Below are 24136 nucleotides of genomic sequence, written 5' to 3'. Positions count from 1 at the left end.
TCTACAATTAGATACCCAGCGCTAATCAATACGCAATACTTGAGTTCCACAAGTGTGTGCAAGTTTTTCATTTTCAAATGACCACATCTCCAACAATCCTAGGAAATCACAATATCACCCCCCCCCCCCCCCCCCCCCCCATCACTGGTGGTCCGAGTTGTGGACGGGATGCTGAGAAATTATTAGCATTGTCACCGTAGCTCTGCCTGACAGCAGCTTTGATTGGCTGTCAGCACGTCATTGTTATGAAACCTCAGAGGATTTGCTGGCACTGATCCCCTCGCTGACGCCGCCGCGGCTGAGCTGACGGACAAACCTGCTGCATGTCCGCCAGGGCGGTCGTCCCACTAAATATAGCCGGCGGGAGGACCAGCGTTTGCGGTCACACACGTGCATATCTGAAAGGCAACAAATGAACTCCGGGTGACCTTCCAGCTCGGCTGACAGCTGCTTAGTCTCCAAAGCTGACATCACTTGAAATCTCCTGGGGATTTCATTCGTGCTTTACAATGTCATGTCAACAAGAATTTTCATCTTTGTTTCTCACAGCAACCCTGGGGCGGCTAGTGTGGGGTCAGGGGTCAGCACCCAGAGTCCTTGGCCTTGCATGTTGGCTCTCTTGTTGGCCCTTAGTGACCTATTCACCATGATGTCGCACGTGCTTCTGAGTGGCAAACGATGGCGCGATCGCTGATGACACTACTAGTAAGCAACAGGGTTATCATAGTTTTGTATTTTTTTTAATACAAATACGTTTTTATTTTACTTTTTAAATGTAGTACGTTTTTTAGAGCAGGTTTGTTAATTTTTATTAGTTATGTTTTCTTGTTTTTTCCCAAAAATGCTTTGTTGCTTTGTCAGTGATTAAGTTTACATGCAGTCAATAACACTTTCAAATCCTTAATACTAGCAATATTTTGGTTTTGAAAGGTCATGTAAACACGCACACAAACACAAATATGATCTTTTTGGGGTTTCTAACATGAATATTTGGTCTTATGAACGCAATCAGAATATCTCAATTGCCCATGTAGTTCTTTTTTTATCCCCCTCCACTGCTTAAGCTGTCAAATTACACAGGATGAGTGCGATTGTTGGCCGATGATGTGGTTAATACCAGCACACTGCCGATTACAAAGATCAATGTCCGCGCTCTAATCCACTGATGAACTTTCATGGCTTTCGTGTCATGTGTCTGCTGTCGCGGTGCCGTACCAACACAATGACAAAACTGAACACCAATACTCATTCCGCTAAGTGTAAGAGGAAAGAAACGATTGCATCACGACTGTAGCTGATGTTCAGTGAAGCTGGCAGAGGTCACAGGGCCGGCGGCGGGGAAGCAATGCACCATGGGAATCTTGTGTCGTGCGGCTTGCATCGTAGTGGCTCACTGTGGCGTGTAAATAATTCAAGAAACACACAGAAACCTTTTGTTTTGCTTTTTAAATCACAAGCCTTGCATTCATCTTCATTGTCAGACCATTTTTTATTCACTTATTTTGTGCTGCCATAGAAAGGCGAATACAAGATAAGCAGGATTTAGTATGATGCTGCCCCCACCTGGTGACTAGCCTGTACTGCAAAGTCTCACAAAAACATTTTATGCTCACACTGGGAAAATTTTTTACTTAATTAAAAAATTCACTGCCATTGACGGCTAGGAACTTAAAATATATATATATATCATTTTAACTATTTCTATTAGTTTAACTTTTTTTCTTCCATTTTTGTTAACAAGAGTATGAAAACCTATAATTTTTTTGGTACATTTAGAACAGATATAACATTTGTGATTAATCGTGAGTTAACTAGTGAAGTCATGCGATTACAAATTTTAAACACTTGCTGCCCCAAATTTTTAATAACCTTGTCTTTTTTAAAAAAAAAGAAAGAAAAACAACTTTTTTTGTTAAATTTTTAATAATCTTTTTTAATAATACATTTTTAATCGTAATTAATCTCATGACTTCACTAGTTAACTCACGATTAATCACAAATGTTATAACTGTTCTAATACAATTTTAAAAATCTAGGTTTTCATACTCTTGTTAACAAAAGTGGGAAAAAATGTTAAACTAATAGAAATAGTGCAATTGAATTTTTGACGTCTATAGCCGTCAAAGGCAGTGAATGAGTTAATAAAAACAAAACAACAACAACTGTATTTAGAGGGCTTAGAGTCCATCTTGAGTGGTGCCGTCGACCATGACTGAGATCTTGACATGTTTTTGGAATGTGGGAGGAATTGAAGTCGCTCTTACGTGGCTTTTTTGCGGGTACTCCGGCAAACATGCAAAGTCTACACAGGAAAGCCGCTCGACATGGGAAACCACAGAATGTGGAGTCGGGCACGCGGGCCACGGGTCCACCGACCCGATGACTGTGAGGGCTGGGCTTGAATCCCATCACAGGTAGTAGTCCTCCTCTTCGATATCAGCATGCGCCTCCCCGAAGCCGAGGGCTTGGATGTCGTGCGTGATGTCGCTGATGCGGCGGTTGAACTCTTGCGATCCCGACGTCAGGGAGCAGCTGTCGTACCTGCCGACAAAACAAGCAACTGAGCTAAACGCGGGAATCTGCTGCCCACACTGACCATGGAAAAGCAGCAAAGGCCCCATTTGAAAGGGAAGCCTTGATAATGATGACGTTTACAATATGTTGGGATTCCGTCCAAACCCTGCCACAAACAAAAAAATCGGATATTCATTGCCCCTCACCCACCCAAAGAAAGGTTTGTAATTGCCAATAGATGCCACAGAATGGTAGCAAAGCACTACTTTTCTCAAAATGAACCTCCTCAACATCACCTTGGCATCAAGATGGTGGCAGAGCAGAAAAAAAAAAAAAAAAAGAAAAAAGGGTGACTTTTTGTCAGTGAGTGACAAGATTTGCCCGACAAACTTGAACCCAACACAACAAGAATGTTGACAAGCCCCTCGTACCCTCTCATGGCACTGGCCGACGTGTTGCTCATGCTGCGCTTGATTCGTCCGAAGCTGTCGGTTAGAATTCCCCCTTCGCGGATCCCAATACTTTCCAGGAAGAGCTCAAAGGCGCCCACGTCCTTGTCTGGGATGAATGGCCGCATGCCTGCAAGTTAAACAAGATGGAGGTGAAGAGGCGTGTTGAAGGGCCACTAAGAATGAGCGACCTTCCGTCCATTAGGGTTTAAAAAAAAAAAAATTCACTGGGGTTTGCAAATTAAGAGTTTTATGCGTGGCTAGGGTTTAAAATTAGGGTTAAGGTTTCAAGTACTGTTTTCAACTTCAAATTAGGGTTTTCATATAGAGTTAAAGTTTCAAATGGGGATTTCAATTAAAGTTAGGGTTTCAAATCAATGTTATCAACTAGAGTTAGAGTTTCAAATGAGAGATTTCAACTAAATTCATCAAAACAGTTTGGTCAAAAAAGGCACAGACCCAACTTTTGGGGTTGTTTATTCATTCAATACAAAAGTAACCCCACTTTTTGGCTTACTTATTCAACCCAAAAAGGAAAACCCAACATTTGTTAGTTGTTTTTTGTTATTTATTTCAACACAACCACCCCCAACCCCACACCCAACTTTTTGGGTTATTTATTTAACTAAAAAAGTTAAATGACCCAACTTTTGAGGTTATTTATTTAATTCAAAACTTTAAATAACCCAACCTTTTGTTATTTATTTAACCAAAAACTTTGAATAACTCAGCTTTTTGGGTTATTTATTTACGTAACCCAAAAAGTTATGTCAAATGAGTAAATCACACAACTCATTTTTTTTTGTGTTTCAAAACAAAACAAAAAAAAGAGAATAGGTGTTCATACGACCCAACTTTTTGGGTGAATAACAAAAAAAAATTTGGGTCGGTCCTTTTTTTGACGCAATTTGGGATATTTTTGACCCAACCGTTTTTAGAGGGTATAGGAGTTCCCCACCCCGCACCACTCACCCTTAGGAAGCTCCCAGGGCAGTAGCCCCACCCTCTTCACGCCCCTGGTTGGGAACCATACTTTGCAACCCTAACCATAGATGAAAATCCACATTTGAAAACATAGCCCCCTTTGAAAAGTGTCATTTGAAATCCTAACCTTATAAGGTTAACACTTATAAGGTTAGGATAGGTGGCCCTCTGGTGGCAGAAAATAGCAGCCACTCTGTAAAATGAACATCATGTGCTCCCATAGACACCGCCGCCGCTATTGCTAACAGCACTCAGGTACTGAACTGCAGCTACAAGGACTGGCAATGATTTTTTTCTGGTGTGCTCTCGCGGTGTGCCTCGTTGTCCGCCTCTCACCCAGCAGCAGGAACTTGCGGTTGTCTCCATACAGCTGCAGCAGCTTGGAGCAAAAGTGTCCGATGTCCGAGCCAAGCCTGTACTCTCGCAGGAAAGCCGCAAAGTGTTGCAGCTCCGCCGCACTCAGCTTGTTCCTCAGCTACGCACAAAAACACACCCAAGAGAGTTTCACTTGCATGTTTGAGTTATTTTCATATCAACAATATGATATTGATCAATAACAGTGAATTGAGAAAATTTATTAAATTTGACCTAGAGGAGTATTTGAATTATTGGCTGTTAGTGTTTAAAAGGTAAAAATTGTAAGAAAAAAAAAGTTTTTCGTGTCCTTCTCAGGCCATTGAATGGACAGTAAACGAACTGTTGTGTTTGTCTTGGAAAGCTCAATTAGAAAACCTTGTTTTTAAAAAGTGTTTTGCACGTAAATTAGCTAATCGTGGGTGCAAGGCATGTGAAAAGAGCCCCTACTGTCATCATGTAGTCCTGCATGAGCACAAGGGTGGGGTTGCTCTCCGCCGCGTCGTTGGCCGAAGCCAGACCGCGATGAGAGTCGTGACGCGAAAGCGACGAACTTTCGCTGTACGTCTCACTGTAGTATAGCTCCGACGCCTCCTGGGATCCGTCGCTAAGATGGAGCAGAAAGCAAAGAAAGTCGGAACATCGGGAATTGTTGCTGATCAATGGTTGACGACACGCGTCCGCAAAATGGGACTGACTATGAACTGCAGCAGCTGAACTCTGGATCATAGTCCGTCAGGCAGCTGTCACCTGTCACATACACAAAAAGTTGCCATTTTACTAAAAGGTCAAAGTTGGAAACTTTCAGATGGAATTACCGGCAGTTGAGAGCAGGAATTTGTCAACTTTGAAGCTTAACAGCGACTTCAAATAAGCAAGAGTTGGAAAATAGCTGCCTTTTCTTTGGAACTGTCATGCTTTTTAATTATTTTATTTTGCATGGGTGAAATGTTAAATCATATTAATCAAAAACTTTGCAGAAATCAACCGGACATGTTCCACTCCTTTGCAAGTCAAATTAGCAAGCAGAAAGTTCAGTCAACCAAAGGCTTGATCAGGCATGGAGCCACATTTGTGCCAATCATCCATCAGGGTTAGTCGCGCTCACTTCTCTGCAGCCAGTAGCGGTCGGGCATGGTGTGGTGAAATCCTGCCCTGTCCACGCACTCGATGGTCTGATGTCCATAAATGATTTGGAACATCTGGCAGATGAGGGAACAGTACTCCTCCGCAGCGTCCTACACGCACACGAGATCCAAACGGAAATTGGGGAAATCGCTAAATGATTACTTGCTCTCATTTCGCTACATCATACAGGATATTTGGGTAACGTGACCACACGCTCACCCACCCGGTTGTCCACGGCCAGGATGACGAGGTTACAGTAGGCGTCGGGGCACGGGGTGGGCTCCAGTGGGTTGTGGTTCCTCCTCTCCCAGCTTCCATAACTCTTGCCTCTTTCCCAGCTCCCAGTGCAGGCCTGCCGCCGCTCCCAGCTTCCTGCGCCACCTCCTCCTCGCCGCTCCCAGCTTCCTCCTCCTCCGTGCCGTCTCTCCCAGCTTCCTCCCCCTCCGGGCGCCACCCCGCTCGTCGGCCTCGGCCGGCGGCTCTCCCAGCTGCCTCCCGTCTTACGCGTGGCTTGTCTCCTCTCCCAGCTCCCCCCTGCTTGCTTCCTTTCTAAACTGCCGCCACCGCCGCCGCCGCTGCTGTTTCCTCCTCCTCGGTCCACGTTTTGGTTCTTGTCGTGGCTGCTCCTGGACAGCGACGGCCTCCAGTCCACTCCGCAGATGGTGTGCCGACGCTCCATCGTACCGCCGGAAGGTCGCGGGTCAGCGTTGCAGCTCACGGTTTGCCGTCGGTCGTCGACGCCCGCCGGCTTCTTTCGGTCCAGGCTGTTGTCCCCGGCCACCACAGTATCCACGTTTAGACCTGAACCACCAGCATAGATCACACCGCACTGCTTTAGCCTCATCAAAATGTCCAAAACTGTTCTCAGAGCAATGTTTACACTTTGTTCCTGGCAGCTAGATCGACTCCCGTTCACTGGAAATGCCGTAGGCGCTGGGATTTTGGCTGTTTCTTACCACGGTTCACGGCCTACACGTGACAGGCTGTGGGGGTGAGGGTCTGCCGCTGCCGTAACAGATTTTTGGACAGTTTAGAATTCTGGTCAGGCATCCACGGCAATCACAGCCTGTCATGTTTGCCCTGTGCAGGCTTTATTTAGTTAGCATTAGTTCAAAAAAGCCATTTTGTGGAGAGATGACAATGAGGTATATGCCACGGACTTCCAACTTTTCACACGTCAGCTTTGTTTCCGTTTCCTGTTTGTGACGCGTGGGCCGCGTCCCAGTTGTTGGGCTTCCGCCTTTGTGCCCCTCGGTTGCGCGTTCCCATTGACGGGTGCGAGTGGTAGTGTGTTTGTCGGCCATACTACCCTGAGAACGGCCGATCTCGGAAGCTAAGCAGGGTCGGGAGCCTGGTTAGTACTTGGATGGGAGACCGCCTGGGAATACCAGGTGCTGTAAGCTTCTTTTTTTTTGCACCTCCATCGCAAAAGTAAACTTTCACAAAAGAATTCCAGTTTGCTAGCGGACAGCCACATGCTAAACTGACAGGATGAGAGCTGAAAATGCTATCAAAATGCTTTTTCCGCCCCAATTTGGGACGAGTGTAACCTTTAAAAGAGTCAACTGTGTTGTCCAAAGCATTTCAGAGAGTTGAGATGCTCGGCGGGAGCGTTCAGTTGGAGTGTGAGTGTTGGAACGGAAACGACGCTGATGTGTGAAACCCGGAAGTCGGAAGTCCGTGGCATCTTTTTTTTCCCTTAAAAAAAAGAGCTTTATTTAACAAATTGAGATCAAAAGCCAAACATGGCAAACATTAAGCAAACAATCATCATCTCAGTACACAACAATCTCACAATAACAGTAAAGGAAAAGGGGAAAAAAGGAAAAAGAAAAAAATATATGCCAGGGGTCTTAAACTAAGAAATATTAAAAACACCAAAATAAGAACAGAAAATTAAGTTCTTGATAGTCTTCTTATTTTTGGAAGTAGAGGTGGATTGTAAATACACATCTATCTCTTTCAAAAACAAAAACAAAAAGGTCTTTACACATTTACAGTCCGTGGCATCTACCCCATCGGTTGTAATTAGCAGTGCTAAGCTATAGTCAACTAGCTAGCAATGTTTACTTTAGCGTCAATGTACAAATGCGTAAGATACGTCTGCTTATTAGTAGACACTTTGTCCTTTTTTGAAAGTACAAAATCAGCTCAAATTTTAGACATAGCCTATTTTTTTCCTTATGCGGTTCGTTCGCATGGCTACGTGAAATTACATGTGCCCGTTTTAGAAAATGATCACCAATCGAGACGAGACACGAGTGTATGGTTCCTTGTTTTTGTTTTTTTGTGTGAAAAGGGTCCGTTTTGGACAAATGTTGGTTCAAACAATGAACTGACCTGTCTTGAGGACCAGCAGGTGCAGAGCGTCATCTCTCAGGTAGGACGCGGCGGCGATCTCGTGTGTGGGAATCCTCATCAGCAGCTTCTCGTTGTCTCGCCACGTCAGCAGCAGGCAGCGAGCGGACAGACTCAAGATGCAGTCTTGTTCCACGCTGGTCTTGGACGGCAGGACCTTCAACTGCTGCTCACCGACACAATTCCGTCACCACTCACCACATTTAAAGGGATACTTGACTCATTGAGTCATTTTCAACAGTAAGATAATATGAATGAATAAAATAAAAAATAATAAAATAATGAATTTGATAACGTCATTGTTTTTCTTGTACAATTAATACATTTGAAAACAATTTTTTTCCACTTGCTGTCGACTAGAGATGACATCACCTGTGCTGAGTAAATAGGTAACGACCAATCATGGCTCAGTTTGCTGACCAAACCCAGAAAACAGGTAAGCCGTGATTTCCTCAGCGTATCTTCATTCGACAGCATGTGGAACAGCATGTGGAATAAATGTGTTTTTAAAGGTATTTTTCCTGATCAAATTAATTAGCGTTCCTAAAGAAACAACTTGCGATCAGGAGAGTCACCCTCCCCCCACGCCGTGCTCTTGTCATTCACCAGACGCATTCAAGAGTTTTGATCGTCCCTTTAGGAACGCTACAGAGGCTTACCTTGCTTTCATTATAGGCATTTTTACATTGCTCGGCAGAGAGACGGCTGCCATTCTACGTCACTGCGCACGGAACGCGTTGTGACGTAAATAATAATGGCGGCGTATGTACAAATACAATTTCAACAAAATGTATTAAACTGGAAATGATTTTTGAAAAAATTATCTCATGATTATGAACCAAATAAATCATATGGAGCAAATTGTCAATACAGTAGGGGTTCCTTTGAATATATAAGAAATTGACTTTTGCTATTTGTATACAGCAAATGTCAGCTGCTTTACAGGGTGACTTTTATATCTCCCAAAGTTATTTTCTGTTCAGAAATGTGCACTTTGACCCGAGTATTGCTTTTAGGTACTTTCTAAGCTGAAGCTAAAGCAACTAAATATGATTGCTTGTTGGTAATCAAGCACAATGATTAACATGATAATCCATCCATTTTCTCAGCGGTTTGAGGCTATTGAGCAAGTAAACCAAGCACTACCTTAACAATGACCCCCAACATTGATCGTTCATAGATGCAAATTCTCATAAAATTGAAATTCAAGGCAGCTAGAAAAAAATGGTGGTACAAACTGTCTATCAATTAGCGGTAGAGTTTTTTTTTTTCCAGGCAATATTTTATTTTGAAATGGCTTGGTCAGAACCATCAAAAAAGCCCAAAACGGACATATTTTTTTCTTTCCATCTGTGCATTCAGTTGACTGGCAAAAGATGAGTTGGACTACTAACCCTGGCGATGTCCAGCAGCTGCAGCAGTTCATCTCGACTGGACGGGTTGAGAGAAACAGACACCCAGGTCAAGTGGCCCAGGAACTGACGGGAAAGGTCATGTGATCAGAAGCTTGTGCGGCAAATTATGCACTCCTTCCCAGCCACGGCGCACTGCACAACAATAACTACTTGATTTGCACAGCACCTTTCCAAACAAGCTTTGAAGATGTTCCACATTAAATGCAGTCAGAGAACCAAATGAAAGGACAAAGCCGTGCCTTGGCCGAAAGCAGGCGCCAGTCCTACCTTGACCTCCTTCTCCACATAGTCAAAGATGAGTCTTTCGGGGTGGATGAGGAAGTCGGGTGGGTAGAGGGGGACGGTGTGCAGGGGACGCCGGTATACGCTGCCTCGCTCCGCCGGCCTGCGACTGGCTTTGGACCACACCAGACGCTTAATCGGAGACACCAAACCCTTTGGCAGGCGCACCACATGCACACCAAAAACAAACACTTAATTGGAGGATTTCAAAGAACTCTGGTCAAGAGTGGGACGCTGACGGAATACAAAATGGATGTGGCAAACCGTCACATTCGCTATTTGTCTGACAACTTCCAAGCACGCTGGCCATTTCATTGTCATGTATCTTGGAGCAGACAGGAAGACGGACGGACGATTTACAGCAACATTTTCTTTCCATTATTTGTCATTTTTATACAATTTCATTGAAGCAAGCGGAATGGAATTCATGCAAACATTTCATGAGATGACTTTTCAGCATATTTCAGTGTATGGTAGGAAGTGAATATAACGCAACCTTTAATTTTTTATTGTAGGACATCATTCTGAGTCTATTTGCCACTTTTGTCCTGTGAGATTCTTTCCAAAATATTTTTGCATGAAATGTTTCAAATGCAAAACAAACATCCTCCGATAGCGAATGGAAGCAATGATAAAGAACTATAGGAAATTACCTTTTTGGATTTCTTTGGTTCATAATCCATTGTAGCTCAGCCACTTTTTCCAATCCAGTCGGGCAAATTTGCACTTGCTCAAATTTCCCCTCGTTTTCTTGCCACCTCCATGTCTCCAATTTCTTCTCCTTTGCCTTTCTACACTGATTGTTTTGTCACCATATTGTTAGGACACACACGCGCACACACTTGCATGTATGCACACACTCACACACACCCATGCACACAGGAGGGGACGGCAGGAAGCAAAGGAAGGCCACTTCCTGTCCAGGAGGAAACTCCACCAGAGTCTGATAAGGTCCATTATCACTGAACTCTCTCATACACACACACACACAAAAAAAACTTGTGTTACTATCTGTGTGGGGCCATCTCATTGACATAATGCATTTCCTAGCCCCTTCCCCTAACCCCAACCATCAAAAATGATTGCCTACCCCTATTCCTTACCATAACCCAATTCAAACCTAAACTCTAAAACCAAGTCTTGACCCTCAAAAAGAGGTCTAAACTTGTGGGGCCCAGTAAAATGGCCCCACATGGACGGGTGGGCCCCACAACTCTGTGAAATATGATATGTTGGCCTTACTATGTAACAAAAACAAGACCACACACACACTGAATAAACATGGGGGGGGGGGGATTTGCATGTTGCTATAATATGCTGGGATGTATTTGAGTCGCAAGGTCTTTTCTATTAATACAAAAAAAAAATGTTAGTGTTGTTGGAGCGCAGCCGTCAAATGTAACTTTGCCAGAGTTTTGCTTTCCGTCACAGGGCCATGATGTCTGACAAAACCGTTAAAATGTTCTATCATACTCTCATCACATTATGGCAATTGCCCCAGCAGTATTTCTTTAAAAAAAACAAAAAATAACAGCGCACTCTCCTGCAATTTTCCAAACAACCGACAGAGGTCACTGTCCCCTCTACAAAGCAACCTCTGCATGTGCAAGCGGCCACAATCCAGAGCGCTGCATCAGCAACAGTTCTAGGTGGGGGTCAGTGCTTTTTTTTTTTTATTAACATTTTAAGCTTTTGTGCATACGCCCACTTTCCGTTTGAATCCTGCACACTCTTTGATAAGTGAGGCCCCAGGTCATGTGTGTGTGTGTGTGTGTGGGGGGGGGGGGGGGGTCACTCTGGGCACCGGAGGCGACCTGATGATGTCACATGTGCCCAACTGTTGTTCTCTCCACTTTCCTGTTGGTCCGCTAGGAACAAATGTTGCGTTGTTTATGGATCATACCTCTTTGTCCCCATTTGTGTGGAAAGCCTCGTTTTCTCGCCGCGCTTGCCCGCAGCACGACAGACACATAGTAGGACAATGTTTGGGGGGGTATATAAGCACCAATGGTTGTTGTTTTTGTGTGCGTGTGACTTGTTTTCCGGTGGAAACTTCTATAGGAGCCTGGAGAGGTCAGTGTGTTTGTAGGTCAGGTCACAGATTGCAGCGTGGCACCAAAAACACGCTGACCTCATGCACGTCCATACTTGCCAAACGAGGCCGTTGGAAAACAATCTGACAAGAATATTTTTGAACCTTCTTTCAGTTCATACGATTCACTTTCAGCATGAGACAGGAAAGTTACTGCGATACAAAAAAAAAAAGAAGTTCTAAATCACTTCTTACACATTAAGACAAATTCATCCAATGATGCGTGTGTGTGTTTTGTGGGGAGGGGTGGGGCGGGGGGGGGGTCCTAGCATTGAACGATGAACGATTTAATGACTCTCACATGCTGTCTGACCTTTGACCTCTCTCCTGATCCTTTATAGTACAAGAGATGCACTTGAATTTGTGGTGGATTTGAAATGGACGTGACCAAAAATATTAGACAAGGCAGTTAAATGGCTTCAGGCATTTTAAGATGGTGGATATGAATGTGTTACTTTGTCTTTCATATCTGTATTAACATGATTATAATATTTTGTTCAAATGTAAAGTGTTGAAAATAACTCTTCTTTTCGATCGATGATGGCATGTTAATGGCTCAACCAAGCAGGCTGTTTTTTTGAAAAGGAATTGATGCTTTTGGAGATGCGAGGGCTCGTCCCGACGCCACGCCAGCAATATGCCAATCGATCACACTACGTTACATTTTTCTTCTTTGCATCAGACTTGAGCCAGATCGCTTCGGCCGTCGATTCCCACGCGTGCTGACGACGGCGCTACAACCGAGTGAACTCTGACCCGGTGTCACGCCTGGTTGTCATGGTTACAAGTGGAGCCGAGCTGGAATGTGTCGTTTGTCAGGAGTCAATGGACTTGACATCAGCGAGAGGGGAATTCGTGTCGGGCAAAGGGTGACAATGGTTGGGGGTGAAACTTTTGCCCGTGTCAGTGCCATGGAAGAATGCCAGGGCCACCTTTGACATTCTTTTCAACTTTTTTGTAATTTTTTTTTACAAAAAACATTTCATTGCTCGATTATTTGTTCTATTTTCTATATATAATATTTTTTGCGGAAAACTGCTTAAGTACATATACCAATAATCCCATCGCCACATTCAGTAGTGAAACAAATGCAACGTCTGTGATTGATGTTCACACATCACACCTTGAAGATGGAGCAAACTATTTTTATTCCTTAAACAGAATTTACTTTATTCCCCAAGACATTATGAAGAGTTTGTGTCTTTGCTTATTTATCAAAACTCTAATTGAAACCAATTATTATTAGGGGTGGGCCAAAAAATCGATTCTCATAAGAATCTCGATTCTCATTTAGTACGATTAAGAATCAATTTTTAATGTCCCCAAATTGATTTTATTTAAATTATTTTATACTGTCTTGCCTTTGTCTGTGTGTGCCTTTATTTGGAGCGCTGTTCATGTTGTACCAGGTTTGGCCACTGAGGGGCAGTGTGGTTTCCACGCGGTCTAATACACTGTTAGGTTGTAGTCACATTAGAGAGTAGAAGGAAAAATTCACGATCAAGTTATTCCAATAAAAGTTTTTTTTTCCAGCGTGGAGCCGTTCTTTTGAGTGATAAAAGTGCCGCGAGTAGTGCGCTAATTAACTTTTTTCTTGCACATCTATAGATTGAAGCAAAAATCATTGTCAAACAGATCAGTTTGAATCAAAAATCTTTCTTAATCCAAAATCTATTCTGAATCGAATCGCAGACCCAAAAATCTGAATTGAATCGAATCGAATCGTGAGACATTCAAAGATTCCCACCCCTAATTATTACCATTATATATAGTGGTTAGGAGTAGTAGTAGTAGTAGTAGTAGTAAGGGACATCACAACTCCACCACTTCTTTTTTTTCCACAATCGTATTTTAAATAGCGTTGTGAACCAACTCAAATGTCCTTTGTAAGTGTATTCCATGATCGACCTCTTTAGTTTTTTTAATTCTTCATTCCAAAAAATAAATTAGTGCTGTCAAAGTTAAAGCTTTAACTCTTGATTTAACTGTATAGTTAAAGTAGAGTTAGCTTTAAATCAGGAGTTAAAGCTTTAAAGCTTTAACCTTGAGAGTGCTACATTTAATCTTATACCGTAGTAACAGTCTGCTATGAATAACATGCTAACAACATAGCAGCGGCTTTTGCTAACGTCAGCTTGTTGAAAAGCCAAGTGCATGAAAAGTGAGCACTGAGCAGAGAAGTCGCAAACGATGCGTTTATCCTGGCGTTGGATCAAATGAGCCTCGCAATATGTCCCTCCTGCGTTTGCTTCAGAGGAACAGTGAGGAAGAGCCACTTAGCGTCCGGTTAGCATTGCGAGGCAATTAGCACAACAAACAGCCCATTCGAGCGCAGTGACCTTTGGAAAGGGCACCATTAAGGCAGCAAAGGGAAGATGGAGCGTAAAATATTTCAAGTAGCTTGTGTGACAACAGTCCAAATCGGCTTTGGAGTCACGTGCTCACTTTCAACACAGACTCCCCCGCCAACATGGAGTTGTCAAAGAAGATCTGCTGTTCATTCTTCTGGGGTGAAACAATGCTGACCTTTTGGAATTAGGGCTCAAACATTCTACCTTGGTTTCATCGGACCAAAACACATTTTCCCACATTCATTGTTCTTTATCTTGGTCTCAAGAAGTTGGTAGTTGAAACAGGGCAGTCTTTTTGTTGTATGTCCCAAATCAGAGAAAATCAACACAAGTCTTGCTTTAAACAGGTCAAATCCTTTTGGGGGTTCCAGCCATCAACCACCAGCCAAAAGAAAGGAGATGAATGTTTCTGAGTGGGGCCGCAATCATTTCCCCACATTTCAGAACGCTTTCCCCAACATACATGACATCATCATGACATGAACTGTATGTGTATGATGCGTGTGGGGCTTGTGAAAAGCACTTAAAGACAGGACAGCACTTAAGACATGGTGAGATCAGCTATTCATTATTTAGCAGCTTCAACATGCTGTCTCTTAACATGATTAACAAGCAAATTAACTGGCAGTGAGCACATGGATGAACCACCAGTGGTTCGGATCGGTCTCGGAACAAGATGGATTCTCAACTCACAAATACATCTTACAGAGCAAGGTTAAATTTGAGCGGCGGCATTTGTGCTTATTTGACTTTTTTGGACAAAATTCCACAAAGATGGTGGCTGGCCACTTGCTACTTGAAGACACACAGAGCAGCAGCGCATACAAAAATAGTTGCATTTGAGCTTGGAACGACGACTATTACTGAAGTTCAGTCGGTTGAAACTTTTTGTGCATCTTTAGTTTGCTCTTAATTAGGCTGACCCAAACGCAGGGAAACAGGAATCAAGTGCAATGCGTGGAACTTTAATTAACCATAGGGAAAAAGGTGAGCAGATAACCATGACTCAATGAGACATGACTGGACTGGTCGCCATGACTGGACAGGATGAGACTGGACTGGTCGCGGGTAGACTGGTCGCCATGACTGAAACAGAGCATGACGTGACAGGACCTGATTTGACTTGACTTGCTGTGAAGTGACTTGACTTGGGCTATGGCTTCTTGGCTGTGATGAGGACGACTTGGTTAGCTGTGACAATGACTTGGCTGTAGCAATGAATTGGCTGTGGCGATGACTTGGCTGAGGATGGCTACTTGGCTGTGACAAAGACTTGACGCACGAACCTCCACGCATAGCATAGGCAATGCACCCACACCGACTGGACAAACATAACAAACTAAGGCCCCGTCCAGACGGAAGCAAAGCCGGCTTCGTTCCTCAAACAAATCTCGTACACACAGAAGCATTTCAAGACTTGCGTGTGTCCAAAAGAAGACGCTGAGGACGTTCAACGGCTCTAATGTATATACCAAGTAGGTAAGAAACTTGTGAGGATACATTGAAACTGGTTTGGTGTGGACGGGGCCTAAATACACACATAACATACACATTAAACATAACGAGACAAGGGAAGAAACCAGGAACACAAGACAAAAAACACCAACCACAGACAAAAACAACAAGAACACCCATAACAAACAAAAAAAAACAACCCCCACAGAATCAAAACATGACGGGCTGAACATCTTCCAGTAGTGCTTAGTGCTGCCTGGCATGTTGTGGCACAATGCGGTACTACATTGAAAGTGCATCTAGAAAAAGTCATCAAAAGCGTCTTTCAAACGAGGGATCGACTGAAAACAGGCTGCCTGCCTGTGAAAGATGAAGCACTCCATTTGGAGGAGGTGCAACATCGATGAGAGCAATTGCTCATTTTATTGAGCATTAAGAGATTCCCATTGTGTGTGTGTTAGCTGAGCTGCAACCGTTAAGTCCACTGAAGCGTCGCTCTCGCTCCTCCCTGAGAACGCAGTCACATCTATCTAAAATTAAATGGCCCGTTTCATAGGAGCACCACCACCACCATCAAAGTTTCGAAGCATTTGTATTAACACCCTTAAAGTGTCATCTCCCGTAATAGTGGCTTGTCCCGCTCACTTTTGTTGCGGAGCCTCGTGCGCTTTTCCGGCGTGCCGCCTGATTGGTCGGCCCGCTCGCTCGTCGGCAGGGGCGTGGCCGCGGAGCGGAGAGACAGCGAGCCGAAGGAAGGAGAGTGCTGCGTGCGTGGGCGCTCGCTGCACTTGTGTGGCAGCGTCATCATTTCACACGCCACCCAAACTCAACGGACACCGAGACGTGAAGACGTGAAGAGGGGAGCACTTGTCCGCGTCATGTGTCTGTCGACGGGAGCTGGACGCCATTACAGCGTTCGCCCATGTTGAGAAAACAGCGGGAGGGGGACGACGAGTGATACGGCCAATCGCGTCGAGGGGCAACGAGAGCATCCAGGCAAGAGGAGCATTTCCACGTTTTCTTCCTTCGCTCCGGCCTTGAAACGCTTTTCACGTGCCTGCGTCGAGTAGAAAACAACACGCGACGAACGCCGAGCATGGCCTAAAGTGCACCTTTTTTTTTTTCGACGCCTCATTTACCTTTGGCGAGCTTAATTGATGATGATGATGATGATGATGCTGCTGCTGCTGCTGATGACGATGATGATGACGATGCCGCCCGCCGTTAGCATCAGCGGCTAAAAGCAGGTCGTTGGAGCAGTGCTCTTGTGTGTCTTTTGGGACCACGGTAAGTCAAATTGTTGCTAGATCAAATTGGTTTCGAAGCGTCAACATGACGTGAAGGCCGTTGGAAATCTTTTTTTATATATGTTGGAAAGTCTTGAAAGGCGTTCAGCTGGCGAACTGTCTTGATTATGCCTCCTCCCTGCCAACAAGTAAAGCGTGCAATCTTGCGCTTCTGCTAGCAAATGAGTAAACGTGCCAAAGGCCAAGCCACATTTTTGGACCCAAAAGCGGGCACACACGTGGTCAATTGCGTACCGTCTGCCATCTGATGTAACAGTCTTTCTTTGTTGTGCCTGACACTATACGTCGTTGCACAGAGCGTGTATTTGTCGTGGGACGAATCATTTTTTAAGTCCAATATGTGAAATCAGATCATTTTCCTAAGGCGCGCTCGTGCAGTCAGGAAAGAAAAAGAAAATCATAATAAATATGCTGTGCTCCTATTTAGTTTGAAATGTCGGCCCCTTGGGTTGAACACAAAGCTGAAATCGTTTTGAATGTGTTGCATGATTGGCAACATGTGTTGAAATTATTATATTAGTATGCAATGCACATTTGTTCAGGAGCTGCTGTCGACCACGTCTGACGCCCAGTCACACACACACACACACACACAGACTAACTGTATGACTTGAGCAAATGCTCAATCTTGAAATGAACTTTGATCTGAAATGTTACCTATGTGCCTTAATGGCCGAAGACATCAAAGTGACAGGGCAAAGCGCAACATCTAGCGTGATAGTGCTACACCGCAACGCTTTACAAAGCATGCTGGGAATTGCTACAATATGATTGGCCCTCGTTCCACTCGTGTTACGTGTGTCCGCTTGGGTTGTACTGAACTTTTTAGTGCATGGAAACTTTAGGAAATGCTGTCTTGAAAACATCGTTTCAGGTACAACTTTTCCTATATCAGCACAGCTAACGCCATTTTTCCAGCCTTCTTTTAGCATTTTGATTCAAGGCCCACAAAATATTGTGTTGTATGATTATTTATAGAACAAATGTACCAAACGAAAGGAAATAATCCAAAAGTTTGATACTATCCTTTTCCGTCAGTTAGTAGTTAATTGGGTGGTTATTTTATTTAAAGGGTCCGTTGACGGAGCTGAACACGGGCACTTATGATATAATAGGTCTGTTTGTCGGTCAAAATGATGTCACACACACCATTTTTTTTGTTTTGTGTTACAACTTTCAGCAGCTGTTGTGATGGCCATTATTTATGGGCGGCCCCGGGACTATTGTTTCCTGACCTGCTTTGTGCTCATCTCGTTGTTGCCTAGTGTCCGAAAACCATGTCACCAAAATTCAGATACACAACCTCAGACCCGTGCCTACTTCAACCTGTAGAGAATTGGCACGGAGCTAAGAAGTTTATTGGCATGAAATGAGAAGAAAATACCTCACCAAAATGGAAAATATTGTGCTGAAGGTTTTGATATTTTTACAGGTTGAAGTGGATACGAGAGAGGATGTGCATATGAATTTTGGTGGCGGATCGGTCACCGTTTTCAGACATTTCACTTTAGATAGATGCCAAGTAAAAAGTTGGCCAGACGTTCGTTTATTGGCTTCTGGATCGTCCACAAGATTAACATCCCAGTGTGGAATCACCCAATCATCATCAATCAAATTAAATGGAGGCGGTTGCACAACTGTTCACTATTAACTGATTTATAAACAAATATAAACAAATTGGTAAAATTGAAAGTGCAAGCTTGTTGCATTATCCTGAAAAAAAGAAGAAGCGTTTTTGAGTGAAAAATGAAGAATGGTTCCTTTCAAGTATTTAAGTTTTTTCCCCCATGTGCTAACTAAAACCTTTTTGGTAACATTTATTTTCCAGATCCTGTTATTTGATCCAAGCTGGTGCGTGGCGTTGTCGGAGGCGTCGGCTGATGTAGACTTCTGACTTGGTCACCGAGTGGAAGCCGGCGTTGATGTGTGGGCTGCATCTTGGCGAACCCGCCCACGGCACATGTGAGCTGCGAGCCGGAGCGACGGAACTGGCGACTCGGCATGCAGCGGGAAGCTCACCCAAACGCGGAGGAGCGGCCGCTCGGAGTGCAGTGTGAACTGCAAATACGCACACCTGAAGCCACGGCGGACGGATGCCCGGCAGGCCCAGCGCCCAGAGGCGGCAGCGACCCATCTTCGGCTTATCAGAAGATGGTGCGTCAGCGATTCATCAGGAGAAGCTTGTGGTTCTCGGATGCGGACGAGCAGGCCTCGGAGGCGACCGAATGTGACGGCCGGTCGCTGAATGCGAACCCGCCAACGGTCGCGGGCGGCGGCGGCGGCGGCGGCATACGGGAGCACCCCGGCACTGAGAGTCGAGGAGGGCAAAAAGACGATGGGGAGGAAAGTGGCACAGCTGATGAGGAAAAGGCCAAAAGAGGAGGAGAAGTGCCGAACGCCACGTGTGGCGATGGCGGCAAAAGCGCCGTCAAGGCAGCCAGCGAGGAGACGGAGGAGGAGGCAGAGATGAAGGCTGTCTCCACCTCTCCGGGAGGACGCTTCCTCAAATTCGACATTGAGCTTGGGAGGGGCTCCTTCAAGACCGTCTACAAGGGTCTTGACACCGAGACCTGGGTGGAGGTTGCCTGGTGTGAGCTGCAGGTAAATAAAAACAAACTAGCTTGGCCATCAAGAGTCAACAGTTATGATCCATGTACGGTTAGCCCCCCCCCCCCCCCCCCCCCCGCCCCCCACCCCTCCCAATGCTTTGAATTGCCTCTATGGCTGGTATAAAATAAGTCTCCTCAAAGCGCCGCTGGAACCTTGTTTGGGGCCGTCCATGTTTTATACACGGACGTTTTTTTTTGTGTGCAGATGGTTAGTGCACCATCGAAAGGTGGATGTTATTTTGTCTGCTTAAAAACGCTCACTGACTTAAGTATTTGGGGATTTTTATCAAGACAGAACACAGGAAAGTAAGTTCTGAACGTCCTAAAAAACACTTGCTGTAATTATTCCAAAATATAACTTGCCACTTGGTTTTAGATATTCATCACTTAACCAGTAGAGGGTAGACATGCACTAAATATGCCCAGAAGAAGACAGGAACAGGAAGTTATTGACTCCATGTAGCTAACAGCTAGCGCGCTACCCTTGTTTACTCACTTAATGTTGAGGCATCGTCTATGAGAGACTTTTAAGATACTATTACACGTGTATTGTGGATATAATGGTGTATGTGTGAACTCTACTAAATTCAACTTTTATTTATAAAGCACTATAAAACAAGCATTGCTGTATACAAAGTGCTGTACATGGAACAGAAATCGGTCATGCAGTAAAGATAATGGTAGTTTGTGTTTGTTTACCTGAAGTGGTAATCGCTAGCGCGCTAATGCTAGTCGCGATCATTAACAGTTTGGCATAGGCTAATTTTGTTGTTTTCTAATAATGCATATGTATAGAAGATAATACATTTTGAGTACTTGTATCCTCTCAAAACTGGATTAACAAAAAATAGGCTTTTTTTAAGGGGGGGGGGGGTTATTCAATGGAATAATCGAAAGAATTATAAAAAGTAGTAGTGACAGCACTAATTGCCTTTGTCAATTGTTTAAACTTAACTATGATCCCAAAACACTTGAATGCCATTTCAAATGTATCTTTGTTTATTGCCCTTAAAAATACAGATGATCCTCATAATAATGAATAATAGTAATAAGTGTTACTCATCAAATTTACTTTTTAGCTGCTTTTGAGCAACTCCCTTGTGTATGCAAATAATCAAATTTAAAATTGTGAGGGATTTACTCGACAATCATTTGACTTGCTCACTGGAAAAAAAACTTTTGTGTTTTTCCTTACCCGGAGTGGCAAATCACCCGCTTAGTAGACTGTGTGAATGAATCAACTAGCAATTATTTCAGTCCTGTGCGTCCCAAGCGTTTGTTCTCGGGATGTCTAAAGACTGGTGGTCACTGGATGGCATCATTTGGATGGTGATGTCATGCTGAAACGATCGCTGCAATCCCACTGCTGTCTGCATGCTGAAGATTGCAAATTTGCTCACTTAGAAGAATAAAAGGTGTGTCACTAAAGTTGCAGTACCCAAACTCTTGAGTTTTCCTCTTCAACGTGTGTCAGACGGTCAAGCAGATAAAGAGATTCTGGCAGCTGCTTGACCATGACATGTGTTCACAACACCCTGAGCACCCTGCACTTCCTGGCTGAACTGAAGCAACCTCTATGTGATTTATTTGTTCCCCAAGTATGAGCGGTGATGAAGGGAAGCTGCTTATTAGGGGGAAATGTGTAGTTTCTTGTTTGGCCTTCAAACATGGTCTGTGACGCCAGTCCTGGAACTTTTCTGACAAACGTATGTCATCTCTCCTTGGTCTTGTTTTGCTGTGTGCGAGTTGACTTGTGACCTTTCTGTGGCATTTGGCAGGAAGGTCGCGAGGCTGTCGATGAAATCCGGTGGCGGGCCTGCGATTGTAATGCTGGCAATCATAGCAGGGGCAGTGAGCCCTCTTGCATTGTTTGTAGGAAATTTTTCCGGGAGAAACTAGCGAGAGTCCCACGACGGCCTGCGGGGAGGTACACGACAAATTGGAAGAATTCCATCCATAATCTCACTTGTTTGCTGCCTAATCTGGATGTTGTGAAGGAATGGCTCACCCTTTGGGACACCTTATTAACCTCTGTACAGCTTAAAGCTGCTTTGTACTGCTCAAAAGTAAAATCAAGTGGTGTAGTTGTGTGAAACGGTGCTTGGTCCACATCAGCCCGAGCTGGACTTGATTACATGCGCAAGCGCCTTCATAATAGCGGATCATCAGAGCAGATGGCTTTAGTTGCCACCCTGTGTTTCGTAGCACCACAGCTATTCTTTGCTAGTGCTAATTATATTATCGTGTGGGGGGGGGGGGGGGTGCGTGCGTGCGTGTGTGTGTGTGTGTGTGTGTGTACGTGTATGTACCAACATGATCACCAGCTGTTATTTTTTCGCTTCTGCTGCTTACTTGCACTAATGACCGGTAGTCATGAAAATGCCGATTGTACGCGAATTTCTGCCTCGTTACAGCAGCATTGTGTTGGACTCGGATTTACTCCAAGCATTTAGCGATCCCTCCGCATTGAGACATTAACAAAAGGACAGAATATTAGCAGGTTTGGCAGTTGACTTGCGTTAATAACTAATTGCCTTCTCACCATTTTGTTGGTTAATGCTAGCGGACATGCAAATACAGTAAGTGCACCAAGTCATTGTGTAGTGGCACAGTTTGGATTTTAAAGGTGTTTCTTTGAAAGTGTGCGGCTTCATATCGGGTTATGTGTGGTCATGCTGGAGATATAGCCCTCGTTGACATACAATTATGTCGCCAAAAGTATTCTCGGACTCTCATATGAATTTGAGTGTTTATGATATCTTTGCAGGTATTGATGTCCGATTGACATTTTGGACTAACAAGAGGCTGAGAAGTGTAGATTAAGAATGTAGGTGCACTTTTTGCCAACATTTTGTACATTTTGTGCATTAGAAAATGGTTGTATTGCCTTTGGCGCACCTTCAGCAGCTGTGACCGTTGCGTAATCGGAATTAGCATAACTGAGGTAGGAAGTACATCACGAAGTACTTAAGAAGTATTCTTAAGCATTAGCATTTTCTTTGCCACAGGAAAGCGTTTTAGTTTGAATACATGACTCAGCATTGGAATGCATATTTTTCAACAAGAAAGCCAAGTGCCTCTGCTCAGTCTGCTGCTAATCTTATCCCAGCATTGTTACCTTGCGCTCTTAAGACATTTGACATATAATCCGTACTTGATACTTTCACACTTTTAATGGTCCACTTGGTCTTGCTTGTTTTGTAATGTGGGATTTACTCTGCTACTGTTGTTAAGTAACTCTTAAAAAAACATTAGAATTTTGAAACCTAAACGAAAAGTTTTATTTGATTGATCTAAATATTTTCATCACAGTTGTGATGCCATTATCAATCGTGGCAGCTCCCTATTGGTTAATAAAATTAAGCATTTTTGTCTTGTACTCGGTGGCCTGCACAGTGCACACTGAATTTAGACGTTTTGTTTTCAGGTCACAATGAATGACTGAACGCGAGGTCTGCACCTGTGCTGTCTTTTTGTCCGGCGTGTGAGCTCGACGACGTGTCTTGGGGGAGTCTCGGTGTCTCACCATGCTGAGCCTGCACGTGGCTTCTGAATTATGTAAAAAACTTTGTCGTCTGCTGTGAGGGGCGGGGGGGGGATCATTGCAGTTGTGTATGTGTGCGCGATGACACCAGAGATGATGAAATGAAGACTGGAGTGAGGCCAAAGCATCTTCGTTTTCTTCTTCGCTTCATTTTCTTCATCCGTTGTTTTTCCTTTTGCACGCATCGGACCCCCTTTATGGTCTGAGCGTCTCGTCTTGGGGTGAACCCGTGCAGCCGAACTTGGGCGGACCCAGCCAGTCCTCCGTTGCTCAGCGCACTTCACTTGTTTTCTGCAGAGGTGAATTTTTCATGACTCTTTAGAAGGGTGCAGTGAAAGTCCCCACCCCGAGTTCCTCACACACACACAGCCACGTTATCACATACCGTGTTAGAAAATAATCATCACTGTCCGTCGTTGAGTTTGAAAATTTTTCTTATTTGTAGGCGACCTTGTGCAGTTTGATGTGATAGGAGTTGATTGTGGGGGGTAAATAATTGAATGTCTCCGAGCTTTGGAGTTTTGTCGTCCATCTCTGTGAGGGTGGGGTCGTGATTATGTAAGACACTGCCGCCATAGGGGGGGGGGGGCTGCAGTAAAGCAATGCACGCCTTGCAAGGAAAGGGACAGGGTGCAGCCGGCATATTGCGTGTTCCTCGTGTGCTGGGGGTGGGGGGGCTGCTTTGACGCGGGCAGAGAGAGAGAGAGAGAGAGAGAGAGAGGCGCCGGGGGGTTATGGGAGGCGGCTGATGGTGGATCATGAGATGGCAAGATATTGAAGGAAATGGAGAAAGATGGAACAGTTCGATGACACCGAGCTTTTCGCTGCAGTGTGGGGAGGGTGTGATCAGAACCACCCCCCCCCCCCCTCCCTAATGCACACCCTGCTTGCCTGCCTGCAGCGAACTCTTTGAACTGTCATTTAGTGGCAGTGGATGGAGCACAATGTGAAAAGAAGACACTTGCAGGAACATGTATGTGTGGAGCCACCATTTGGAATGACTTTGATTTCTGCATAAAATGTTCATCAAATATGAGCTCCTCTTTTTTTCCATCACTTACATAATAAGGGTCAGATCAATTTTATGAGCAATATATGCAGATGACAAACATGCCATGGGGCACGTTAAATTTCTCGAAATCCTCCACCACAAAAACCACTGATGACTGACGTCCATGAATTATTCTACTGCTCTTCTCACCAATAAAATTCCCCTGGAGTTTTTAGTGCAATTAGCACTGTTTGGAGTGTCACGCTCTTTTTGACGCATCGGCTCAGAGAAAGATTTGGAATA

At 44.3% G+C, this 24136-nt stretch overlaps 2 protein-coding genes across 9 annotated transcripts in view; one reads left to right on the top strand and one right to left on the bottom strand.

The window, feature by feature from the left end:
• Nucleotides 1–1470: 1470 nt before the first annotated feature.
• On the bottom strand, nt 1471–10335 carry ccm2l (CCM2 like scaffold protein). The gene is made up of 11 exons (XM_086070228.1): nt 10138–10335; nt 9470–9637; nt 9182–9265; nt 7770–7953; nt 5653–6230; nt 5410–5539; nt 5000–5051; nt 4752–4908; nt 4284–4422; nt 2946–3093; nt 1471–2541 (listed from the first exon to the last, which is right to left on the bottom strand). Exons 1-11 carry the CDS (start codon nt 10165–10167, stop codon nt 2409–2411), a joined length of 1803 nt encoding a protein of 600 aa, XP_085926354.1. The 5' UTR covers nt 10168–10335; the 3' UTR covers nt 1471–2408.
• Nucleotides 10336–16105: 5770 nt separating this feature from the next.
• The window catches only part of LOC147179665 (serine/threonine-protein kinase WNK2), a 33992-nt gene continuing 25961 nt past the window's right edge, over nt 16106–24136 (top strand). For 7 of the 8 annotated variants that reach the window (XM_086067588.1, XM_086067593.1, XM_086067590.1 and 4 more), the window contains exons 1-2: nt 16106–16669; nt 18518–19290. In XM_086067588.1, coding sequence (XP_085923714.1) covers nt 18691–19290 — 600 coding nt within the window. In that variant the 5' untranslated portion in view covers nt 16106–16669; nt 18518–18690. The remainder of the gene's footprint in view (nt 16670–18517; nt 19291–24136) is intronic. The other variant, XM_086067587.1, reaches the window with a different exon arrangement.

This window comes from Leptonotus elevatus, chromosome 2, assembly GCF_054856555.1.
Source record: "Leptonotus elevatus isolate MCC_2025b chromosome 2, RoL_Lele_1.0, whole genome shotgun sequence".
In the NCBI taxonomy this organism is placed as follows: domain Eukaryota; kingdom Metazoa; phylum Chordata; class Actinopteri; order Syngnathiformes; family Syngnathidae; genus Leptonotus; species Leptonotus elevatus.
This window is presented reverse-complemented; position numbering and strand designations above follow the sequence as displayed.